This window comes from Lampris incognitus, chromosome 5 (assembly GCF_029633865.1).
Source record: "Lampris incognitus isolate fLamInc1 chromosome 5, fLamInc1.hap2, whole genome shotgun sequence".
Classification (NCBI taxonomy): domain Eukaryota; kingdom Metazoa; phylum Chordata; class Actinopteri; order Lampriformes; family Lampridae; genus Lampris; species Lampris incognitus.
Genome location: NC_079215.1, coordinates 67,182,424 through 67,208,663, shown reverse-complemented (window position 1 = coordinate 67,208,663; position 26,240 = coordinate 67,182,424). Strand labels below are relative to the sequence as shown.

Genomic DNA, 26,240 nt, shown 5'->3' with positions numbered 1-26,240 from the left:
AGTACAGGACCATGATGTCATACCTGGGATAAAACACACCTACTATTACTACTACTACTGCTACTACTACATTACTACTACTACTACTACTAGTTAGGTTGATAAAGACAGCCAATACAGGACCATGATGTCATACTAGGGATAAAACACACCTAATGCTACTACTACATTACTACTACTACTACTACTAGTTAGGTTGATAAAGACAGCCAATACAGGAACATGATGTCATACCTGGGATAAAACACACCTACTACTACTACTACATTACTACTACTACTGCTACTACTACATTACTACTACTACTACTACTAGTTAGGTTGATAAAGACAGCCAGTACAGGACCATGATGTCATACCTGGGATAAAACACACCTACTATTACTACTACTACTGCTACTACTACATTACTACTACTACTACTACTAGTTAGGTTGATAAAGACAGCCAATACAGGACCATGATGTCATACTAGGGATAAAACACACCTACTACTGCTACTACTACATTACTACTACTACTACTACTAGTTAGGTTGATAAAGACAGCAAATACAGGAACATGATGTCATACCTGGGATAAAATACACCTAATGCTACTACTACATTACTACTACTACTACTACTAGTTAGGTTGATAAAGACAGCAAATACAGGAACATGATGTCATACCTGGGATAAAACACACCTACTACTGCTACTACATTACTACTACTACTGCTACTACTACTACTACTACTAGTTAGGTTGATAAAGACAGCCAATACAGGAACATGATGTCATACCTGGGATAAAACACACCTACTATTACTACTACTACTGCTACTACTACATTACTACTACTACTACTACTAGTTAGGTTGATAAAGACAGCCAATACAGGACCATGATGTCATACTAGGGATAAAACACACCTAATGCTACTACTACATTACTACTACTACTACTACTAGTTAGGTTGATAAAGACAGCCAACACAGGAACATGATGTCATACCTGGGATAAAACACACCTACTACTACTACTACATTACTACTACTACTGCTACTACTACATTACTACTACTACTACTACTAGTTAGGTTGATAAAGACAGCCAGTACAGGACCATGATGTCATACCTGGGATAAAACACACCTACTACTACTACTACATTACTACTACTACTGCTACTACTACATTACTACTACTACTACTGCTACTACTACTACTAGTTAGGTTGATAAAGACAGCAAATACAGGAACATGATGTCATACTAGGGATAAAACACACCTACTACTACTACTACTAGTTAGGTTGATAAAGACAGCCAGTACAGGACCATGATGTCATACCTGGGATAAAACACACCTACTACTACTACTACATTACTACTACTACTGCTACTACTACATTACTACTACTACTACTGCTACTACTACTACTAGTTAGGTTGATAAAGACAGCAAATACAGGAACATGATGTCATACTAGGGATAAAACACACCTACTACTACTACTACTAGTTAGGTTGATAAAGACAGCCAGTACAGGACCATGATGTCATACCTGGGATAAAACACATCTACTATTACTACTACTACTGCTACTACTACATTACTACTACTACTACTACTAGTTAGGTTGATAAAGACAGCCAATACAGGACCATGATGTCATACTAGGGATAAAACACACCTAATGCTACTACTACATTACTACTACTACTACTACTAGTTAGGTTGATAAAGACAGCCAATACAGGAACATGATGTCATACCTGGGATAAAACACACCTACTACTACTACTACATTACTACTACTACTGCTACTACTACATTACTACTACTACTACTACTAGTTAGGTTGATAAAGACAGCCAGTACAGGACCATGATGTCATACCTGGGATAAAACACACCTACTATTACTACTACTACTGCTACTACTACATTACTACTACTACTACTACTAGTTAGGTTGATAAAGACAGCCAATACAGGACCATGATGTCATACTAGGGATAAAACACACCTACTACTGCTACTACTACATTACTACTACTACTACTACTAGTTAGGTTGATAAAGACAGCAAATACAGGAACATGATGTCATACCTGGGATAAAACACACCTAATGCTACTACTACATTACTACTACTACTACTACTAGTTAGGTTGATAAAGACAGCAAATACAGGAACATGATGTCATACCTGGGATAAAACACACCTACTACTGCTACTACATTACTACTACTACTGCTACTACTACTACTACTACTAGTTAGGTTGATAAAGACAGCCAATACAGGAACATGATGTCATACCTGGGATAAAACACACCTACTATTACTACTACTACTGCTACTACTACATTACTACTACTACTACTACTAGTTAGGTTGATAAAGACAGCCAATACAGGACCATGATGTCATACTAGGGATAAAACACACCTAATGCTACTACTACATTACTACTACTACTACTACTAGTTAGGTTGATAAAGACAGCCAACACAGGAACATGATGTCATACCTGGGATAAAACACACCTACTACTACTACTACATTACTACTACTACTGCTACTACTACTACTACTACTAGTTAGGTTGATAAAGACAGCCAATACAGGAACATGATGTCATACCTGGGATAAAACACACCTACTATTACTACTACTACTGCTACTACTACATTACTACTACTACTACTACTAGTTAGGTTGATAAAGACAGCCAATACAGGACCATGATGTCATACCTGGGATAAAACACACCTACTACTACTACTACATTACTACTACTACTACTACTACTAGTTAGGTTGATAAAGACAGCCAATACAGGACCATGATGTCATACTAGGGATAAAACACACCTACTATTACTACTACTACTGCTACTACTACATTACTACTACTACTACTACTAGTTAGGTTGATAAAGACAGCCAATACAGGACCATGATGTCATACTAGGGATAAAACACACCTAATGCTACTACTACATTACTACTACTACTACTACTAGTTAGGTTGATAAAGACAGCCAACACAGGAACATGATGTCATACCTGGGATAAAACACACCTACTACATTACTACTACTACTGCTACTACTACATTACTACTACTACTACTACTAGTTAGGTTGATAAAGACAGCCAGTACAGGACCATGATGTCATACCTGGGATAAAACACACCTACTATTACTACTACTACTGCTACTACTACATTACTACTACTACTACTACTAGTTAGGTTAAAAAAAAGACAGCCAATACAGGACCATGAAGTCATACTAGGGATAAAACACACCTACTACTGCTACTACTACATTACTACTACTACTACTACTAGTTAGGTTGATAAAGACAGCAAATACAGGAACATGATGTCATACCTGGGATAAAACACACCTAATGCTACTACTACATTACTACTACTACTACTACTAGTTAGGTTGATAAAGACAGCAAATACAGGAACATGATGTCATACCTGGGATAAAACACACCTACTACTGCTACTACATTACTACTACTACCGCTACTACTACTACTACAACTAGTTAGGTTGATAAAGACAGCCAATACAGGAACATGATGTCATACCTGGGATAAAACACACCTACTATTACTACTACTACTGCTACTACTACATTACTACTACTACTACTACTAGTTAGGTTGATAAAGACAGCCAATACAGGACCATGATGTCATACTAGGGATAAAACACACCTAATGCTACTACTACATTACTACTACTACTACTACTAGTTAGGTTGATAAAGACAGCCAACACAGGAACATGATGTCATACCTGGGATAAAACACACCTACTACTACTACTACATTACTACTACTACTGCTACTACTACTACTACTACTAGTTAGGTTGATAAAGACAGCCAATACAGGAACATGATGTCATACCTGGGATAAAACACACCTACTATTACTACTACTACTGCTACTACTACATTACTACTACTACTACTACTAGTTAGGTTGATAAAGACAGCCAATACAGGACCATGATGTCATACCTGGGATAAAACACACCTACTACTACTACTACATTACTACTACTACTACTACTACTAGTTAGGTTGATAAAGACAGCCAATACAGGACCATGATGTCATACTAGGGATAAAACACACCTACTATTACTACTACTACTGCTACTACTACATTACTACTACTACTACTACTAGTTAGGTTGATAAAGACAGCCAATACAGGACCATGATGTCATACTAGGGATAAAACACACCTAATGCTACTACTACATTACTACTACTACTACTACTAGTTAGGTTGATAAAGACAGCCAACACAGGAACATGATGTCATACCTGGGATAAAACACACCTACTACTACTGCTACATTACTACTACTACTGCTACTACTACTACTAGTTAGGTTGATAAAGACAGCCAATACAGGAACATGATGTCATACCTGGGATAAAACACACCTACTACTACTACTACTACATTACTACTACTACTACTGCTACTACTACTACATTACTACTGCTACTACTACTACTACTACTACTACTACTACTACTAGTTAGGTTGATAAAGACAGCCAGTACAGGAACATGATGTCATACCTGGGATAAAACACACCTACTACTACTACTACTGCTACTACTACATTACTACTACTACTAGTTAGGTTGATAAAGACAGCAAATACAGGAACATGATGTCATACCTGGGATAAAACACACCTACTACTGCTACTACTACTACTACTACATTACTGCTACTACTACTACTACTACTACATTACTGCTACTACTACTACTACTACTACTACTACTACTTAGGTTGATAAAGACGGCCAGTACAGGAACATGATGTCATACTAGGGATAAAACACACCTACTACTACTACATTACTACTACTACTACTACTTTTGGCTGCTCCCGTTAGGGGGCGCCACAGCGGATCATCCGTCTCCATCTCTTCCTGTCCTCTGCATCTTCCTCTGTCACACCAGCCACCTGCATGTCCTCCCTCACCACATCCATAAACCTCCTCTTTGGCCTTCCTCTTCTCCTCTTCCCTGGCAGCTCCATATTCAGCATCCTTCCATATGTCCAAACCATCTCAGAGTCTTGCCTTTACACTCATATTTTGTTGCACTTTAACTCTGAATATGACTGTCATTTGTGATTGCATTGTACAAGCAAATGGAAATTAAAATTAAAAAAAAAACTGAACAGAACCTAATGGGATTGTAGCCATAGCGATTGTGTTGACACAGTTCATCAACTGACCATAGGCAAACACAGAGTGGTTCAGCAGGGCTGATGGTCTCCCTGTAGTTGGGCTCAAACCGGATCCTGTTAAGTCTGAAATAAGCCTTGAACGGGCATCATCCAGATGCAGCTCTTGCAGCAGTTGCTGGTACTCTCCCAGCTGCTTTCTTGCACGGGTCATCTCATGCACCCAGACTCCTCTTTGCAAAGGTTTGTCAATGCCCATGTAGAGAGCTTCTGCTGCTGAGTATCTATCTGTCTGTCTGTCTCTCTGTCTGTCTGTCTGTTCCCAACAAAGGAATGTGGAAGATGGTATTTGTAACCTAGCAACAATAAGTGCTTGAAAGAAGCGGTCTGAAAATGAGGTCGTGGATGCTGCCAGTGCAAAAAACGCATCCAGTGGATAGAGTACAATACAAAGAAGTTTATTAATCCTGCTAGGGCCAATTTGTTTGGAGCAGCTTGTTGTACACAGAAAAACAGTAACATGCAAACAAACAAACAAATAATAACACTCCAGGGAGCTCACTACTACTACTACTAATACTACTAATACTACTACCACTACTACCTTTGGCTGCTCCCGTTAGGGGGCGCCACAGCGGATCATCCGTTTCTACCTCTTCCTGTCCTCTGCATCTTCCTCTGTCACACCAGCCACCTGCATGTCCTCCCTCACCACATCCATAAACCTCCTCTTTGGCCTTCCTCTTCTCCTCTTCCCTGGCAGCTCCATATTCAGCATCCTTCTCCCAGTATACCCAGCATCTCTCCTCCACACATGTCCAAACCATCTCAATCTTGCCTCTCTTGCTTTGTCTCCAAACCGTCCAACCTGAGCGGTCCCTCTAATATACTCCTTCCTAATCCTGTCCTTCTTCATCACTCCCAGTGAAAATCTTATCATCTTCATCTCTGCCACCTCCAGCTCCTCCACCTCCTGTCTTTTCATCAGTGCCACTGTCTCCAAACCATACAACATAGCTGGTCTCACTACCATCTGGTAAACCTTCCCTTTAACTCTTGCTGGTACCCTTCTGTCACACATCACTCCTGACACTCTTCTCCACCCACTCCACCCTGCCTGCACTCTCTTCTACACCTCTCTTCTGCACTCCCCGTTACTTTGGACAGTTGACCCCAAGTATTTAAACTCATCCACCTTCACCACCTCTATTCCTTGCATCCTCACCATTCCACTGTCCTCCTTCTCATTCACGCATAGGTATTCTGTCTTGCTCCTACTGACTTTCATTCCTCTTCTCTCCAGTGCATACCTCCACCTCTCCAGGCTCTCCTCAACCTGCACCCTACTCTCACTACAGATCACAATGTCATCCGCAAACATCATCCATGAAGACTCCTGCCTGATCTCGTCCGTCAACCTGTCCATCACCATTGCAAACAAGAAAGGGTTCAGAGCCGATCCTTGATGTAATCCCACCTCCACCTTGAACCCATCTGTCATTCCAACCACACACCTCACCTGTGTCACACTTCCCTCATACATATCCTGCACCACTCCTACATACTTCTCTGCAACTCCCGACGTCCTCATACAATACCACACCTCCTCTCTCGGCCCCCTGTCATGTGCTTTCTCTAAATCTACAAAGACACAATGTACCTCCTTCTGGCCTCCTCTATACTTCTCCATCAACATTCTCAAAGCAAACATCACATCTGTGGTGCTCTTTCATGGCATGAAACCATACTGCTGCTGCTGATCATCACCTCTCCTCCTCTTAACCTAGCTTCTGTTACTCTTGCCCATATCTTCATGCTGTGGCTGATCAACTTTATACCTCTGTAGTTGCTACAGTTCTGCACATCACCCTTGTTCTTGAAAATCGGGACCAGTATGCTTCTTCTCCACTCCTCAGGCATCCTCTCACTTTCCAGGATTGTGTTAAACAATCTAGTTAAAAACCCCACTGCCATCTCTCCTAAACACCTCCATGCCTCCACAGGTATGTCATCAGGACCAACTGCCTTTCCGCTCTTCATCCTCTTCATAGCTGCCCTCACTTCCTCCTTGCTAATCCACTGAACTTCCTGATTCACTATCCCCACATCATCCAACCTTCTCTCACATTTTCTTCATTTATCAGCCGTCCCCAAAGTACTCCTTTCACCTTCTCAACACACTCTCCTCGCCTGTCAGCACGTTTCCATCTCTATCCTTGATTGCCGTCACCTGCTGCACATCCTTCCCAGCTCGGCCCCTCTGTCTAGCCAATCAGTACAAGTCCTTTTCTCCTTCCTTACTGTCTAACGTCATACAACTCACCATACACCTTTTCCTTTTCCTTTGCCACCTCTCTCTTCACTTCACACTGCATCTCCTTGTACTCCTGTCTACTTTCTTCATCTCTCTGACTATCCCACTTCTTCTTTGCCAACCTCTTCCTCTGTATACTTTGCTGTACTTCTCATCCCACCACCAAGTCTCCTAGTCTTCCTTCCTCTGTCCTGATGACACACCAAGTACCTTCCTAGCTGTCTTCCTCACTATTTCTGCAGTGGTTGCCCAGCCATCTGGCAACTCTTCACTACCACCCAGTACCTGTCTTACCTCCTCCCTGAACTCCACACAACAGTCTTCCTTCTTCAACTTCCACCATTTGATCCTTGGCACTGCCTTCACTCTCTTCCTCTTCTTGGTCTCCAAAGTCATCCTACAGACCACCATCCGATGCTGCCTAGCTACGTTCTCCCCTGTCACCACCTTGCAGTCTCCAATCCCTTTTAGATGGCGCCTCCTACATAAGATATAGTCCACCTGTGTGCACTCTCCTCCACTCTTGTACGTCACCCTGTGTTCCTCCCTCTTCTTGAAATATGTATTCACCACAGCCATTTCCATCCTTTTCGCAAAATCCATCTCCATCTGTCCTTCCACATTTCTCTCCTTGACACCATACCTGCCCATCACCTCCTCATCACCTCTGTTCCCTTCACCAACATGCCCATTGAAGTCCGCTCCAATCACCACTCTCTCTTCCCTGGGTACCCTCTCCACCACTTCATCCAACTCACTCCAGAATTCTTCTTTCTCTTCCATCTCACACCCAACTTATGGGTTAAATGTGGAATAAAATCTATAAGATCTATAAGTAGTTAATAATATTGATGGGCTAGAGAAACTTGGTAAACACAATAAAACGACCAAGATTAACCCCCCCCTCCCCACTATGGGGCATTTACTAGTCAAATTGCAGAGGGACTGAATGGTTTAGAATAACGGTCAGTTTAACAAGCAGGTAAAACACAACAACACCCTGGTGGCAACAGAGAACATTGCTAGAACAAGTCCAGAAGAGGCCAAAATACTCGCTGCTTCTGGAGGATTTGTTGGTTGCAAAAAGACCAGATATTTTTGTTTCACTCCGGTGATGCTAGAACAGATTTTAACAATGCTGTCCAGGCTGTTTCTGTGTTTTTCCGTGAGGCTGTGAATCCAGCAGATAAAAGAAACACTCAGAAGACTCAATAAAAGATTGATGAAAGCGACAGAGGATGACGGGACTGACAGAAAAGGAATTTAGTTTGCAGAGAAGGTGAATTCTCTGTTGCCCCTGTTTCACAACAGCCTCGGTGTTCACATCAGATTTAAGGTGCTCATCGATGATGATACACAAATATTTGTATGATGTCACCATTTCCACACTGTCATTATGTATGATGCATGGCTGCAGCTCTGTTACGTCTAAAATCAGTAATAGGGTGAGTGGGTGGGGTGGCGGTCTATTCCGTTGCCTACCAACACGGGGCTCACCGGTTTGAATCCCCGTGTTACCTCCGGCTTAGTCGGGTGTCCTAACAGACACAAATTGCCGTGTCTGTGGGTGGGAAGCCGGATGTGGGTATGTTTCAAGATTTAGTTTATTGTCATTTTCACTATGCCTGCGCACATAAATAAAACCGAAATGCCGTTTCTCCCAGCCCACAGCAGTGCAACAGACAAGACAAAAATACACATCCAAAAATTCCCTGAAAACGATACCACTAAAAACAGAAAAACAGAAAAGCACAGTTAACAACGCAGTCCGTTAAGGTGCAACACAGTCCATTAAGGTGCCACTTCAGTTTAAACGTTGACGGCAGGTGTCTGTCAACGGTGGCTGGGCATGACCGTGGGGGGGGGGGGGACACAGTTTGTTAATGATCCTGACTGCTTGTGGGTAGAAGCTGTTTAGCATTCTGCTGGATGTAGCACAGATGCTCCTGTACCTCTTCCCAGACGGCAGGAGGGGAGACGGGTTGTGAGAAGGCCGGTGCAGGTCATTAATGATGCTGGAGGCTCTGTGAACACAGCGTCGATGGTAACTGTCCAACAGGAAGGGGAGAGGGGCACCAATGTCTTGCTAGCTGTTTTCACTATCCCGCTCAGCTGGAGTTGTTCGGTCGCTTTGCAGTTGCCGAACCAGGAAGTGAGGCCGTAGGTTAGAGTGGTGCCCCTGTAGAAGGTGGTGAGGGCTGGAATGGGGAGCTTTCCCTTTTAAGTCTCCGGAGGGGACTTTTTAACGATGGCCGAGGTGTTAACGGTTGAGGTCCGGTCGTCCGCCAGGTGAAGTCGATGAGTGATGGTGTCCTTTAAGGGCTAAACTACCAGATAAAGGCTGTGTAGATAGAAATGTTTAAAGGTCGTGAAGAGGTGAACTGTTGAGCACTGCATCTTCTTCATGGAGCAACATTAATTCCTCAGCGCTGATAAGTTTCTTCTTCTTTTTCCCCAGGAGAGAAATATGAACGTGATAAGCGTCTGCAGGCCAAGATGACCACCAATCTCATCATGGCTAAAGACCGACTGGAGCTGCTGGGTACATGCTTCTTCTTCTTCACGTGTTCTCGGGTAGAAAACACGCCACCTTAGCGTGTGTAGCTAGGTAGAATGCGTGTTGGGCAGAGCACATCCTGTCACCACACACTTTTACCGCTCCTTTCTTTGATGCCGTATTAACTTCACAGGGTTCCTCCCTTCACAGCAGGGGGCGCTAACCCATCTGTGTGCTTAACGTTTGATTTTAGATGCCTTGATTTTGGACATGGAAGCCATCGTATCCATCCACCACCTGTTAGCCTCTGGAACACTTAATGCTCTCTGCCTTACCCATAATGCCTTTTGTGTCCATGTAGCACAGCAGATGGGTACCATCCTAACGCTCTAGTTCAGGGGTGTCAAACTCCAGGCCTCGAGGGCCGCAGTGTCTGCAGGTATTTGTTGTAACCGTGCACTACACCGCCTGATTTCACTAATTAGCTCACCTCCTGGATCAAGGAGGTAAAGGAACTAGTTTAATCAGGTGGTGTAGTGCACGGTTGCAGCAAATCCCTGCAGACCCTGCGGCCCTCGAGGCCTGGAGTTTGACACCCCTGCTCTAGTTGGTAACCCTTCCTTTGACACTCCCCTAAAGACCAAGTATTTACCCAGTAAGTATAGTATGTGTGTTATTGGGTCATTAGCACTGTAAATAGGTAGGTAAATACAGAGAAACTACAGCTGAAATAGTCAGATACACCTCCTCTGTTACCCATCCACTCCGCTGCGCACCGTGTAGTCGTGACCGGTTTGTGGCAGGGAGTTAACTCTTAGTTACATGTTGTGACTTTGTATTGCGATGTGAATAAAACAGTGCTTTCTTTTACACTACAGTTTACTTCCTCTGTAAGTGGAAATGTCTTACGTAGTAACGTCGCAGAACATAAGTGGTAAAGTTTGTGTTTATTGCTGTTACAAAATATATGGTAAGAGTCTGGTAATACCATGGAAACAAACAAGGCTCCTTTCACACTACTACAGCTTACTGAGTAACTTGTAAAAACATCTGCAAGAATGTCCCCAGTATTTAGATGTACCATATACTATATTTACTATATATGTACCATGTATTCGCCATATATGTACCATGTATTCACCATATATTTACCATGCAGCCTGTCCAGGGTGTCTCTCCGCCTGCTGCCCAATGACTGCTGGGATAGGCTCCAGCATCCCGCGACCCTGAGAGCAGGATAAGCGGTTTGGATAATGGATGGATGGATGGAAATTGATCATATATTTACCAAATATTCTCCACATATTCACCATATATTTACCATATATTTACCACATATTCACCATATATTTACCACATATTCACCATATATTTACTATATATATTTACCATATATTCACCATATCCATCCATCCATTATCCAAACCGCTTATCCTACGTAGGGTCGCGGGAAGCTGGAGCCTAGCCCATATATATATATATATATATATATACGTATTTATTTTTAAACATATAACAAACATATTCCATAGTTTCTAAAGTAAATGTGATAACCCTTTATGTAGCCATGTGTAGCCATGAACAATAACTATTTAAGATGGCAGTGAGACCAGCCATGTTATATGGTTTGGAGACAGTGGCACTGATGAAAAGACAAGATGAGGAGCTGGAGGTCGAAGATGAGGAGATTTTCACTGGGAGTGACAAAGAAGGACAGATCTGCTGTGGCGGCCCCTAATGGGAGCAGCCGAAAGTAGTAGTAGCAGCAGTAGTAGTAGTAGTGGTAGTAGTAATTTGTCGTAAAGTACTATCTTAATTTCTAGATGGTACGTAATTAAACTTGAGCTGTTACCAACATAAACCTTGGATAACTACAACTGTAACTGGAGTAGATGGGTAATCGAGGAGGTGTTTCTTACTATTTCAGCTGTAGCTTCTCTGTATTTACCTACTTATTTACGGTGGTAATGACCCAATAACATACTATATTTACCATATATTTACCTGGTAAATACTTAGTAATTAGGGGAGTGTCAAAGGAAGGGTTACCCTTTAGTCTTAAGCACAACACAAATTAATACGTTCCATTTATTCATCCGTCTCATCTGTTTATCTCCATTTTAAATAAATATTCTTTCCTTTTGATCCCTCCTCTTCTCTGTTTCTCTTGTTGTTGTTCTGGTTGTTGTAGCCAAAGTGGTTCCGGGGTCGCCGGTGCAGCACGACGTCTGCTCTGACAGCGCCGACCCGACCCGTCACCGCCCACGTCTGCGCTCAGGTGGGTCCCAGTGCCCCGTTATGGACTACACAACTCACAAAGACGCCTCACAAACCCATAAACCAGGTTTTAAAGGGCCACGCCGGTGTTTTTCTGTTTTAGCCCATTCAGTACAAATATTGTCTACTTGCATGCTGTAGGTTTTTAGACTTGGGAATAATTACCCAGTTTTTCTGTTTTCATGAATTGAAAATGTTCAGGTGATAAACATGTATTAAAATTCTTTGCTTCTCCGGCTAACATTCCTGTTCCTGTCCGGTGAAGAAGTCCTGGATGTTTGAATTTCGTTAGTAAAATACCTTTTTACCTTAAAAAGACATGCATGTTAGGGTTAATACTTCTTCCTGTGCCCCTGAGCAAGGCAATGGAAATAACAACTGGAGTTGGTCCCCGGGTGCTGCAGCTGCCCACTGCTCCTCTAGAGTAGGATGGTTACATGCACAGAACACATTCACTGTAAGAATGCAATGACAAAATAAAGTGACTTTCTTCTTCTTCCTCTTCTAAAAAGCTAAAACAGCACAGGATGCTTTGGAAAATGGTCCAGGGTTGGGATGTGCAGAGTTGGGATTTGAAGAGTTGGGATGTGCAGGGTTGGGATTTGAAGAGTTGGGATGTGCAGGATGGGGATGCCCTGGGTTGGGATGTGCAGGGTTGGGATGTCCAAGGTTGGGATGTCCAAGGTGGGGATGTGCAGGATGGGGATGCCCTGGGTTGGGATGTGCAGGGTTGGGATGTCCAAGGTTGGGATATGCAGGGTTGGGATATGCAGGGTTGGGATGTCCAAGGTGGGGATGTGCAGGGTTGGGATGTCCAAGATGGGGATGTGCAGGGTTGGGATGTCCAGGGTTGGGTTGGGTTGGGATGTGCAGGGTTGGGATGTACAGGGTTGGGATATGCAGGGTTGGGATGTCCAAGGTGGGGATGTGCAGGGTTGGGATGTACAGGGTTGGGATATGCAGGGTTGGGATGTCCAAGGTGGGGATGTGCAGGGTTGGGATGTCCAAGGTGGGGATGTGCAGGGTTGAGATGTGAAGGGTGGGGATGTCTAGGGTTGGGATGTGCAGGGTTGGGATGTGCAGGGTTGAGCTGTGCAGGGTTGGGGTGTGCAGCGTTGGGATGTCAAGGGTTGGGATGTTCAGGATGGGGATGTGCAGGGTTGGGATGTGCACAATTAGTCGATTAGTTGATTAAAAGTTGCTACCCTCGCTAGTTGGCACCAGCAATACTAGTTAGTTAGACTTATTATTATTTTTAATAATGTACATACATATATACCCCCCCCCCCGTTTTCTCCCCAGTTGTACCCGGCCAATCACCCCACTCTTCCGAGCCGTCCCGGTCACTGGTCCACCCCCTCTGCCAATCCGGCGAGGGCTGCAGACTACCACATGTCTCCTCCGATACATGTGGAGTTGTCAGCCGATTCTTTTCGCCATCTTGAAAATCTTGAAACATACCCACATCCGGCTTCCCACCACAGACACAGCCAATTGTGTCAGTAGGGACGCCCGACTAAGCCGGAGGTAACACGGGGATTCGGTTTGGCGATCCTCGTGTTGGTAGGCAATGTCAGCCTGTTTTTAACTGAGTCTGTGTGTGTGTGTGTGTGTGTGTGTGTGTGTGTCAGTAAGTGGCGCTGTGCCCAAGAAGAGAGACTCCCTGACTTCCTCCGGTCACTCCCTGTCACGGCCAAAGCACCCCCCGAAGGCCTCGTCCTCCTCTTCCTCAGGAACACAGAATGGCCGCCAGCGCTCCCCCAATCTCAGCGGGTCCTCGGGAGCTCCTGCACAGCGGCCCGCTGCACAGAGCAGCAGCAGTAAGGTGGGCTCACGGCGGCAGCAGAGCATCCACCTGCTACGTGGTTATTCACCGCCACAACGCGTTGTCTTCTTTGTTTCTGTTTTAGGGGAAAACGGCGGACCGTCAGAACATTAAACCCGGCACCCCAGTGTCCTCCCCGGTCAAGAAGAAGGACATGAAGAACCTGAGGAACGTGGACAGCAAACTAGCCAACCTCATTCTTAATGAGATAGTGGACAGGTTAGCTAGCTAACATTCTCCATGTACAATCCAGAGGAATAATAGCAGTGAGCGTAGACCAGCTGAGTAATAGCAGTGAGCGTAGACCAGATGAGTAATAGCAGTGAGGTAGACCAGATGAATAATAGTAGAGAGGGTAGACCAGCTGAGTAATAGCAGTGAGTGTAGACCAGCTGAGTAATAGCAGTGAGGCAGACCAGATGAGTAATAGCAGTGAGTGTAGACCAGATGAATAATAGCAGTGAGCGTAGACCAGATGAATAATAGCAGTGAGTGTAGACCAGCTGAGTAATAGCAGTGAGCGTAGACCAGCTGAGTAATAGCAGTGACCGTAGACCAGATGAATAATAGCAGTGAGTGTAGACCAGCTGAGTAATAGCAGTGAGCGTAGACCAGCTGAGTAATAGCAGTGAGCGTAGACCAGATGAATAATAGCAGTGAGTGTAGACCAGCTGAGTAATAGCAGTGAGCGTAGACCAGCTGAGTAATAGCAGTGAGCGTAGACCAGATGAATAATAGCAGTGAGTGTAGACCAGCTGAGTAATAGCAGTGAGCGTAGACCAGCTGAGTAATAGCAGTGACCGTAGACCAGATGAATAATAGCAGTGAGTGTAGACCAGCTGAGTAATAGCAGTGAGCGTAGACCAGCTGAGTAATAGCAGTGAGCGTAGACCAGCTGAGTAATAGCAGTGAGCGTAGACCAGCTGAGTAATAGCAGTGAGCGTAGACCAGAGTGAATGATCATCTCAGATCCTGTGCTTCATTCATGGAGATTCAGCCAGTATGGACCTTTTCCTGACTGTGTTAGCTTAGCCTCTGGCCTGTGTTGATCCTCAGTGTGTGTGCTTTGTTCCAGCGCCTCGTCCGTGCGGTTTGAGGACGTCGCCGGTCAGGATTTGGCCAAGCAGGCCCTGCAGGAGATCGTGATCCTGCCAGCGCTGAGACCTGAGGTGCGTCCTCCACAACCCTATCAAAGGGAAACAGAACTTTGTCCCTTTGACACCAAGTGAAACTGCTTTCTTCACAACTTGCATCCTCTCACAGCCATGGTGTGGTGTCCTGTGTCTGAGTCAGCAGTCTGATCCATCAGTCACAAGTGTCAGAATCCGAATACTTTATTTATCCCCAAGGGGAAATTGAGGTCTATTACGGACACTCGCGCTCTAATAACTAAAAACTAACAAGATAAGAAAATAGGAACAGAAACAAACAGAAATAAAAGATAAATAAGAAATAGAAATAAGAACAAAGTAGCGTACTAAAATACTGTTGCTTTTACCTCAACTGCCTCAGCTCAATATCCACTGTTCACATTTTATTGAATATTGGATATTGAATTGAAGAGGGGCACAGTGGTTAGTGCAGTCACCTCATAGCGATAACGTCCTGGGTTCAAGCCCCAGGGTAGTCCAACCTTGGGGGTCATCCCGGGTCGTCCTCTGTGTGGAGTTTGCATGTTCTCCCCGTGTCTGTGTGGGTTTCCTCCGGGGGCTCCGGTTTCCTCCCACAGTCCAAAGACCTGTAGGTCAGGTGGATCAGATGGACTGAATTGTCCCTAGGTGTGAATGTGAATGTGTGTGTGTGTGGGCCCTGTGATGGCCTGGCGGCCTGTCCAGGGTGTCTCCCCGCCTGCCACCCAATGACTGCTGGGACAGGCTCCAGCATCCCCGCCACCCTGAGAGCAGGATAAGCAGTTTGGATAATGGATGGATGGATGGATGATTGTGGATAGCATGGAGACTCTCAGGCTGCTGTCACAGAGAGAACACATGTGGTGATATCATACATATGATGTTATGATATGATACATGTGATGTGACGATATCATACATATGATATGATACATGTGATGTGACGATATGATACATATGATATGATACATGTGATGTGACGATATGATACATATGATGTGATACATGTGATGTGATGATATGATACATATGATATGATACATATAATGTGATGATATGATACATATGATGTGACGATATGATACATATGATATGATACATATAATGTGATGATATGATACATATGATGTGACGATATGATACATATGATATGATACATGTGATGTGACGATATGATACATATGATGTTATGATATGATACATATGATGTGATGATATGATACATATGATATGATACATGTGATGTGACGATATGATACATATGATATGATACATGTGATGTGATGATATGATACATATGATGTGATGATATGATACATTACGCTCGTGTCATATTTTCCTTCTTTTTGGGTCAGACTGTAACCACCGGGTGTGTTTGATTTTGGGGGGATGTGAAACGAACCGGACCTCCAACGATGGAACAACGTTGTGGACTTCTGAAATACCCCGACTTGTGTCTTTTAAAAGACAGTTATTGGTGAAGACGATGATAAAACTGATCTGTTCTTCTTCCTTCCCCAGTTGTTCACAGGGCTGCGGGCTCCAGCCAGGGGTCTCCTCCTCTTCGGCCCCCCAGGAAACGGGAAGACCATGCTGGTGAGTCTGGCTGATGTCACAGTCATGACGAGACTACTGTGGAAGTCATAACCATGGTAGTCGTGATGCTGTAATATTAATTATATTCATAGTAATGGTGATAATAGTAATAATGTGGTTGTGTTAATGACGCGGTAACGATGTGGTCCAGTATCGTTACTACTTTATTACTTGACAGACCACGGCGTGGATTTTTGGCTCCCCATTTTTTTCATTTTCAAAACGTACTTTTAAGGTAGCTCTGCTTCGACCGCTCCGGTATGTCAAAATGCCGGGCGATGTCCCATGAGCACACTGATTACGCAGTGCCGTGTTTCTCTGACCAATCAGAGGTCTGCGTTGATTTTGCTATTTTAGGAACCTCAACAGAGGTGGTACCACAAACGTGGTAACAAAATGCCGGCACTTCCCAGTAATGGAAAACGAAAAGATGGTGAGTGGAGTCGAGTCGAGCCGGTACCATGTAGTGGGAAAGCGGCATAATATACTCGTTCCTAATCCCGTCCTCCTTCATCACTCCCGATGAAAATCTTAGCATCTTCATCTCTGCCACCTCCAGCTCCTCCTCCTGTCTTTCCATCAGTACCACTGTCTCCAAACCATACAACATGGCTGGTCTCACCACCACCTTGTAAACCTTCCCTTTAACTCTGGCATCCTCCTCGTCATAGTCTTCATATAGTTTATAAGTCCATTATAATTGTGTTATCCTCCTGTTTTGTGTTGTATTGTGTACATTGTGTGAACACAACATCATGTCACGTTGTCCATCTTGGGAGAGATCCTCCTCTCTCTGCCAATCAGAGTGGTCTCTCTCACCAACGGCTCCGCCCATTCAACATGCCGAATCGGCCGAAAAGCTGCCGACGGGTCCGACTAGCGCCACAAAAACTGGGGTCACAGACGCTGACCGACGGCCCGACACCGGCCGGCCTGGTGTGGCCTGGTGTCAGAGCCCTAAGGACAGGATGTTGTGTTGCTGTAAAGCCCCCTGAGACACCCGTGTAGTTTGTGGTATTATATGTGAGGATGTTTGTGTACAAATAAAACGGACTTGACGCGGCTGCTGGAGGTCATTATGAAGGAAGACGTTTTGCTCCAGGTAATGATAATAAAAGTTCCTTAGTTGGCTCATCTAAAGGCTAACCATACGTCTGTCTCACTCTAACTCCGCCCCCAGGCCAAAGCGGTCGCCATGGAATCCAACGCTACCTTCTTCAACATCAGCGCCGCCAGTTTGACCTCCAAATACGTAAGTGGAAGCGGCTGGTGGACTCCAGCTGTGGAGAGGAGCTCTGTGTGGTTTCCAGATGCTTGTGAACGTTCATCTCAGAAACACCAGTCTGAACCGTCACACCGTCCAGCTCAGCCCTGCCCCCGAGGCAGGGCTGAGCTGGACGGCGGGTCGGATATGTAGGATATATTCATAATGAGGTGCTGGAGGTATAAGCAGGCTCCACTGTGGATGTTGTGGAGACCTTGATGAGGTTTGTATGCAGTCAGTAGGCCAGTACACCAGTACAGACAGTCTTCTGCTGAGGGCCAGCTCAGCTCTACTCAGGCTCAGCTCGCCTTGGGGCGTCTGGGTAGCGTGGCGGTCTATTCCGTTGCCTACCAACACGGGGATCACCGGTTTGAATCCCCGTGTTGCCTCCGGCTTGGTCGGGCGTCCCCACAGACACAGTTGGCCGTGTCTCTGGGTGGGAAGCTGGATGTGGGTAGGTGTCCTGGTCGCTGCACTAGCGCCTCCTCTGGTTGGCCGGGGCACCTGTTCGGGGGGGGTGACGGGGAGGAATAGCGTGATCCTCCCACGTGCTACCTCCCCCTGGTGAAACTCCTCACTGTCAGGTGAAAAGAAGCGGCTGGTGACTCCACATGTATGGGAGGAGGCATGTGGTAGTCTGCAGCCCTCCTGGATCAGCAGAGGGGGTGGAGCAGAGACCGGGACGGCTCGGGAGAGTGGGGTAATTGGGCAAGGACAACTGGGCAGAAAAGGGGGGTAAAATCCCCCAAAAAAACTTAGGAGTGCCTTGCCCAAAGGCACATTCATGAAAATAATGTAGTCCGAAGTAAAGTGAGTCAGGACTTTAACACTCTGTAACATGCACTGCACTGCACTGTGTGTGTGTGTCTGTGTGTGTGTCTGTGTGTGTGTGTGTGTGTGTGTGTGTGTCTGTGTGTGTGTGTTTTCCCTGCAGGTGGGAGAAGGGGAGAAGTTGGTCCGTGCCCTGTTTGCCGTGGCCAGGGAGCTTCAGCCCTCCATCATCTTCATCGGTAACACCCTCCTCGCCGTCCATCACAGCTCACACCGTTGCCTCCACATGTCCAGCTGGCGCCGTGACGCACGCCGTCACTGTCACGGTGCTGTTTGAAGCCAAAATATCAGGGTTGTAGTCGTTGCCGTGGCGCTCGCATTCGGGTAGTATGCAGAGGCAAGATGGCGTCCGAATACTCCGCCACATACTTCATACTGAGAGTACGACACACCGCTGACTAGCTATTAAACTGGGTGTAGTACGCATTATATATCTATTATACTACCCTCAGTCACCCAGGGGATGTGACCACACCAAGCGGGTGTGGCTCGCTTGTACAACCTTTATCTCCATGGTAACCACGCAAAGTCGCCATTTTCCTCCAGAATGGTGTCCGGTCGGTTTTTATGAGAATTTTATTCAAAAAAAGTACACATGCTGGCATTTAGCTTTGTTTTAATGTAGTATAGTAAAGGTGGCTACTGTGTCGTAGGTACTATGGTGGCAGTATTGCTACACAGCCAGCCAGGGTGGAGCTACGCAGTAAAGACGGGAGGTAGGGTACATCCACCCGTATCCATTCTGCACACCCTGCCTCTCGTCGCAGGGCGTGTGACCGCTGCCACAAGTTTAGCTGTCAATCAACTCATCCCCACGTTAAGCCACGCCCCTTTTAATATCAGGAATCGGGGACAATTTAATGTCGCATTCACGTACTTGCGTACACAAAAGAGACAAAAACGCATACGTATCCAAAAGCTCCCAGAAACGACACCACCGAAAACGTACAAAAACAGAACAAAGCCCAAAAACACAAACCGTCAACAACTCAGTACACAAAGTCCACCGTCCAGAGAGCGAACGCCAGCCAGGGTGACTGTCGGAACTGCCGGTCTGCATGTGCTAGCTAGCAGTTAGCTTAGCCCGCCCCGCTTCCGCGTCCTGTCAGACCGCCCCGGGTGCTTCCTCTTCGGGCTCAGGTCCGGGCAGTGCCGTGGTCCCTAGGCCCACAGGACGCAGCAGACCGAGCTCTCCCAGCCGATCCGGCGCCAGCTCTCCCAGCCGATCCGGCGCCAGCTCTCCCAGCCGTCACACGAAAGCGACAATCACAGACGTAAAAGTTCTTCACACGATGACACAAACTCAGACGTGGACAAAGACGCTGGGTGAGGCCGCTGCAAATGTGAGTTTGCACCATCTTCCCACACGGGCAGTTCAGGGATCCATACCAACACATCACTTCTGTAACACAGTCATGTAAAAGATTTGACGTCGGGGGAGGTGGTGGCTGAACTGGCCGAGGTGACAGAACACACCTGAGGGGAACCTGTGTTGTGTGTGTTTAGAAACGTGGCTTTGGCCTGCAGCGCTCCCTTCAATTACACGGGCGGTGTGCTGGAAACACCCACTAGGGGGCGTCGGTGATATTTTGGCTTCACTGTCCAAGTCCCCTCTTACCTCACTGAGCTCTCCCACTGCTGAAGCGCTCCCTCACAGTCCTCCCCCCCCTCCTCCTCCCTGCTCCTGTCTGACACAGATGAGGTGGACAGTCTGCTGTGTGAGAGGAGAGAGGGCGAGCACGACGCCAGCCGGCGCCTGAAGACCGAGTTCCTGATCGAGTTTGACGGGGTAACGAGTTCTCTGTCTGTCCCCGTCTGTTTAGATAGAAAATACTCAGTCTCAGTCTTCTCCCTAACCCAGCGGACTGGGTCTGTCTGTAGACGCTCCCCATAGATGCTGGCATTGTGACATCATGGATGCTGGCATTGTGACATCATGGATGGTGGCATTGTGACATCATGGATGGTGGCATTGTGACATCATGGATGGTGGCATTGTGACATCATGGATGGTGACATTGTGACATCATGGATGGTGGCATTGTGACATCATGGATGGTGGCATTGTGACATCATGGATGGTGGCATTGTGACATCAGAGATGGTGGCATTGTGACATCATAGATGGTGACATTGTGACATCATAGATTGTGAGATTGTGGCATTGGTTTTAAACTATCACGATAGTATAAACGGCTGTATATACTCATAATAACAGTAATAACAAACTTTATTTATATTGTACCCTTCTTTACAAAATTAAAAAACGCTTTACTGTAAAAAGTAAATGTGTATGTCACAGTATTTGTCATTTTATTCTTTTGTGTGTGTGTGTGTGTGTGTGTGTGTGTGTGTGTGTGTGTGTATTTACAGGTTCAGTCAGGAAGTGACGACAGGGTTTTGGTGATGGGCGCCACCAACAGACCTCAGGAGTTGGACGAGGCTGTCCTCAGGTCAGACGTCTGTGGCTGCTATGTTGTGTGTCCACCGCTAGATGGCAGGCTGCTCGATGTGTCTCAAAGCTTTGTGTGTTTTTCTCTGTCCAGGCGTTTCCCCAAGCGTGTGTACGTAGCTCTGCCAACAGAGGAGGTATGTTGGGAAAGGAAACCTCACCTGCATGTGTGACAATACGGTTGGATCTGAAATCAGAGCTTTACTTTTCTGGTTGGCTGCTGTGAGGAAGATGTGAAACACTGCACTCCTTTCACATTTCCCAGGAAAGGTCCTATAAAACAGTCTCCTCCCACAGTCCAAAGACATGTAGGTCAGGTGAATCGGCCCTACTAAATTGTCCCTAGGTATGTTAGTGTGTGTGTGTGTGTGTTTCGGCCCTGTGTGATGGCCTGGCGGCCTGTCCAGGGTGTCTCCCCGCCTGCCGCCCAGTGGCTGCTGGGATAGGCTCCAGCATCCCCGACCCTGAGAGCAGGATAAGCGGTTTGGATGATGGATGGATGGATGATGGATGATGGATGGATGGATGGATGATGGATGGATGGATACACCAGAGATACAGTATCCAGTAGGACATGTGTGTACATCTTCAAGATTGTAAGTTTAAGTCCAAAAAAGCAAAATGAGAACCGTGTACCTACTTGAATCTTCTGTAGTTTTTGTTAACTAGTTTTATTTGACTCCTAGTTGAGGTTTTGGAGTAGACTTGTCTAGCAGTGGCTGTTGCTTCAGTTCCTCCGTGCCGCCTCAGTACTGTGGGTTTTCTGGTGTTGCAGCCGTCTGACCATGGCGTTTGTGTGTCTGTGTGCCGTCTGTAGACCCGCTACAAGCTGCTGAAAAACCTCCTAGGAAAACACGGCAACCCGCTCACCCAGAGAGAACTGAACCAGCTGGCCAGGTACAGTACAGCCCCGACAGACACCCGCCAGCCACAACATCGAAACCTCCTGAGGCCGCCGCGGCCGTCAGGCCATACTGTCGCCTTGAAGGGGTGCAAGTCAGTTGTATTTGTGTAGCCCATTATCACAAATTACACATGTGCCTCAGGGGGCTGTACAGCAACACAACATCCTGTCCTTACACCCTCTCATCAGAAAAGGAACAACTCCCTAAAAACCTTTAACGGGGAGAAAGACGGCTCAGGGAGAGCAGCAGAGGAGGACCTCTCTCCCAAGACGCACAACGTGACATGATGTTGTGTTCACACAATTTACACAATACGATACTGAAAGAGGATAACACAGTTATAATGAATTAGAAAATATATGAAGAATATGATGAAGAGGATACCAAGCAGTGTCCAGGTGACGACCACCCTCGCCACCTGGTCTGCAGTGATTCTTAGGTAGGTGGTAGTACGTGTCAAAGATATCTAATATATCTAGTATATCTAGTATATCTAATATATCTAGTATATCAAGTATATCTAATATATCTAGTATATCAAGTATATCTAGTATATCTAATATATCTAGTATATCTAGTATATCTATTATATCTAATATATCAAGTATATCTAGTATATCTAATATATCTAATATATCTAGTATATCTATTATATCTAATATATCAAGTATATCTAGTATATCTAATATATCTAGTATATCTATTATATCTAATATATCAAGTATATCTAGTATATCTAATATATCAAGTATATCTAATATATCAAGTATATCTAGTATATCTAATATATCTAGTATATCTAATATATCAAGTATATCTAGTATAATATATTTAGTATATCTATTATATCTAATATATCTAGTATATCTAATATATCAAGTATATCTAGTATATCTAATATATCAAGTATATCTAGTATATCTAGTAGACCCCACCCCTTGACAGGTGCCATTGTAATGAGATAATCGATGTTATTCACTTACCTGTCAGTGGTTTTAATGTTTTGGCTGATGGGTGTACAGAGTCCCTGCATGTGAAGACCTTACAGTACATTTCAGGTGACTGGCTGAAGGACTGTTAGATACGTATATCTACCGTACATGTGATGACAACATGTAGTTGTTGTCATTCAGCATCTAGTGACTGTCTTTTCAACGTGTGGTTGGAGTTTTCAGCAAGCTTTTACCCAGTGGGCTTGTGCCATGCTCTCCTTGAGATGAACAGCACTAACACAACACCAACACAACGCCAACACCAACACCACACTAACGCAACACCAACACAACACTAACATGAAGCTCAATGGCTAGAGGAAGGCAGTAACACAACTCAACGCTGTGTGTTGTGTGTGTGTTTCAGAATGACACAGGGGTACTCTGGTAGTGATCTCACCTCCCTGGCTAAAGATGCCTCCCTGGGTCCAATCAGAGGTGAGCAGCTCTGCTTATTATTACAACACTACTGTCTGTCTGTCTTCCTGTCTTGTCTGTTCCTGTCTGTCTGTTCCTGTCTGTCTGTTCCGGTCTGTCTCTTTCTGTGTCTTCCTGTCTGTCTGTCTGTTCCTGTCTGTCTGTTCAGGTCTGTGTCTTTCTGTGTCTTCCTGTCTGTCTGTCTGTTCCTGTCTGTCTGTTCAGGTCTGTCTCTTTCTGTCCCCATCTGTCTGTCTGTTCCTGTGCCTACCTGTTGTTCTCCCTCCTGTCGGTGTGCTGGTTTACCCAGTAAGTGGTAACACTGTTAAAAGCAGACTTGTGTGTTTTTAATGTGACGTGTTCAGGAGTGAGATCCCTCACATGGTGCTGCTCTCTCATTTACATCTTTTTCCCCCCTTTTTTAATTCCAACTCATCCTGCTGGCACCAGAGCTTCATCCAGATCAAGTGCGGAACATGTCAGCGAGTGAGGTGAGCGGGTACACACACTGCCTCCTTAACACTCTATGAAGCTGTGCCGTAGAGCCCTTCTCACTCGGCCAGGGGAGGAATCCACCCTGTGCATCACTGTAGTCCACTGACTTCCGGTTTCTACTGCAGCGGTCGGACCAGTTTCCTGTTTGTTGGCGTGTGCTATTGGCAGTGGCACAGGTCTGGTGATGCCTGCAAGATTTACCATGGATACAAGTCAACCACGTGCACACAACTGTCCACACACTTCCACCTGCACCTACCAGCACACGGGTGAACAGTTTCAAGTTGTACATATCAAGTTACGTCCACAATCCTGTCCGTCCCTCCGTCCGTCCGTGCATCCGTCCTCATAATTGTGGATGTAACTTTTCACCCGTTTGCTGGTACCACCACCACCACAGGAAACTGGTATGACCGCTGCAGTAGAAACCGGAAGTCAGCGGACTGCAGTTATGCACAGAGCCAATTGGAGGAAGAAGAGCACTGGTCTGTGTTGGTCTGTGTTGGTCTGTGTTGGTCTGTGTTGGTCTGTGTTGGTCTGCGTTAGTCTCAGTGGTGGTTTGTTCTGGGTTGTTTTCAACTCTACAGGTACGCAACATCAGCTTCAGTGACTTTGTGGAGTCACTCAAGAAGATCAAGAAGAGCGTGAGCCCTCAGACCCTCGACCTCTACGTCCACTGGAACAGAGACTATGGTGACACCACTGCAGTATGACACCCGGCCACCAGGGGTCAGTCTAATAAAGACTCTGTTCTACCATGGGCTTAACGCCCCCTTTATATAAAAAAAAAAAACTAGAAAAAGGGTACGTAGGAAAACCTTCCCATAGAAATGTCTAAGAAAGAACGTTTCTTTCTGTAACTGAACACTTTCTGAGGTATGTAAACATAAAACATTCTCCTGTAGAGCAAGGAAAGCCAGGATGACAACCACCACCAGCAGAACAAGTCCGTTAGCGTACTTTAGCAGACACTGTGGCTGTCAAGCAGCCATGTTTTGTTGTTTTATTCTAAATGTTAAACGTTCTTTGGGCCAGAGAACACATGCAAGATGCTGGGATACACGAGCAACTGTGGCCCTGATGACATCACTTCCTTTACAGAGGCCAGTCGTTATATTAGCAGGAGGCTGTGCCTTACGTGGAGATGTTGTCGGGCTTCTTACTGGCCTCTGACTGGAAGCTTTTTAACTGTTCTTCATCCAGTGGTTTTCTGACCAGCCATGGAATCTGAACCAGCAACCCCTCCCGGTCAGAACCCGGTTTCTCTGGGTTTAGGGACTCTGGACGCTACACTGCCTCCCTCCCTGAACGCCGTGTGAGCTCCCGCAGGTTAAGTTAAGGTGTCTGACCCCGGGTGACGTCAAACCCCCTGCACGAGTTTCAGGAGAAGAACTCAACGATGTCGGCGAGGAAAGTTCACGGCTTCTTCTGCTCTCGTGTTGAAAGTAGAACAAATCCTGACGGTTCAGATTTTAGTTTTGTATTTCTAGTGGATAGATTGTGTGTTGTGGTGTTGAATGCCAGCCTCCAGTTAAAGATGATGTTAGTTTCTACTCTGCGAGACACATGTCTGTCAGGTCCTACGTGGTGACCGATGGGATCTGTTTACATCCTGCCTGACTGGAAACCGTTGTCTCAAGAACGCCCCATTAAGTTTGAGAACTGTTGACTGATAGAATATGTATTTAAGTCTGTTTTGTTCTTTATTCTACACAGCTATAAAAGGTTTCCATTTGAACGGTCATGAGACCCACTTGGCACATAAGCCAACACAGATGTACTTATTCTCTTCAAGTATAAAATATGAAACAAAACTCTTCACTTTTGTCTCATTTTCTGGACAGACAGGTGGCCACAGGCAGATGGCACGTGATTGTTTCTCTGTTAAAATGCATCTCAGCTGATCAGATGCTGATCCCGTCGTGTGTGTTCACCAAACATCCAGGTATGCATGCAGCCAAGATTCATTTCGATGGATCGCAACCCGACAATGCGCACCGACTCCCAACGTGC

General features: G+C 45.4%; 1 protein-coding gene across 1 annotated transcript in view; it reads left to right on the top strand.

Moving 5' to 3' along the window:
• spast (spastin) overlaps positions 1–26,033 on the top strand; it is a 46,600-nt gene extending 20,567 nt beyond the window's left edge. The window contains exons 3-17 of the mRNA XM_056279814.1: positions 10,005–10,088; positions 12,235–12,321; positions 13,952–14,145; positions 14,231–14,364; positions 15,221–15,314; positions 16,797–16,871; positions 18,052–18,123; positions 19,070–19,145; positions 20,664–20,755; positions 21,340–21,419; positions 21,513–21,555; positions 22,236–22,315; positions 23,683–23,753; positions 24,183–24,223; positions 24,815–26,033. Of these exons, the coding sequence (XP_056135789.1) occupies positions 10,005–10,088; positions 12,235–12,321; positions 13,952–14,145; positions 14,231–14,364; positions 15,221–15,314; positions 16,797–16,871; positions 18,052–18,123; positions 19,070–19,145; positions 20,664–20,755; positions 21,340–21,419; positions 21,513–21,555; positions 22,236–22,315; positions 23,683–23,753; positions 24,183–24,223; positions 24,815–24,940 (1,349 nt within the window). The 3' untranslated portion in view covers positions 24,941–26,033. The remainder of the gene's footprint in view (positions 1–10,004; positions 10,089–12,234; positions 12,322–13,951; positions 14,146–14,230; positions 14,365–15,220; positions 15,315–16,796; positions 16,872–18,051; positions 18,124–19,069; positions 19,146–20,663; positions 20,756–21,339; positions 21,420–21,512; positions 21,556–22,235; positions 22,316–23,682; positions 23,754–24,182; positions 24,224–24,814) is intronic.
• Positions 26,034–26,240: the final 207 nt, after the last annotated feature.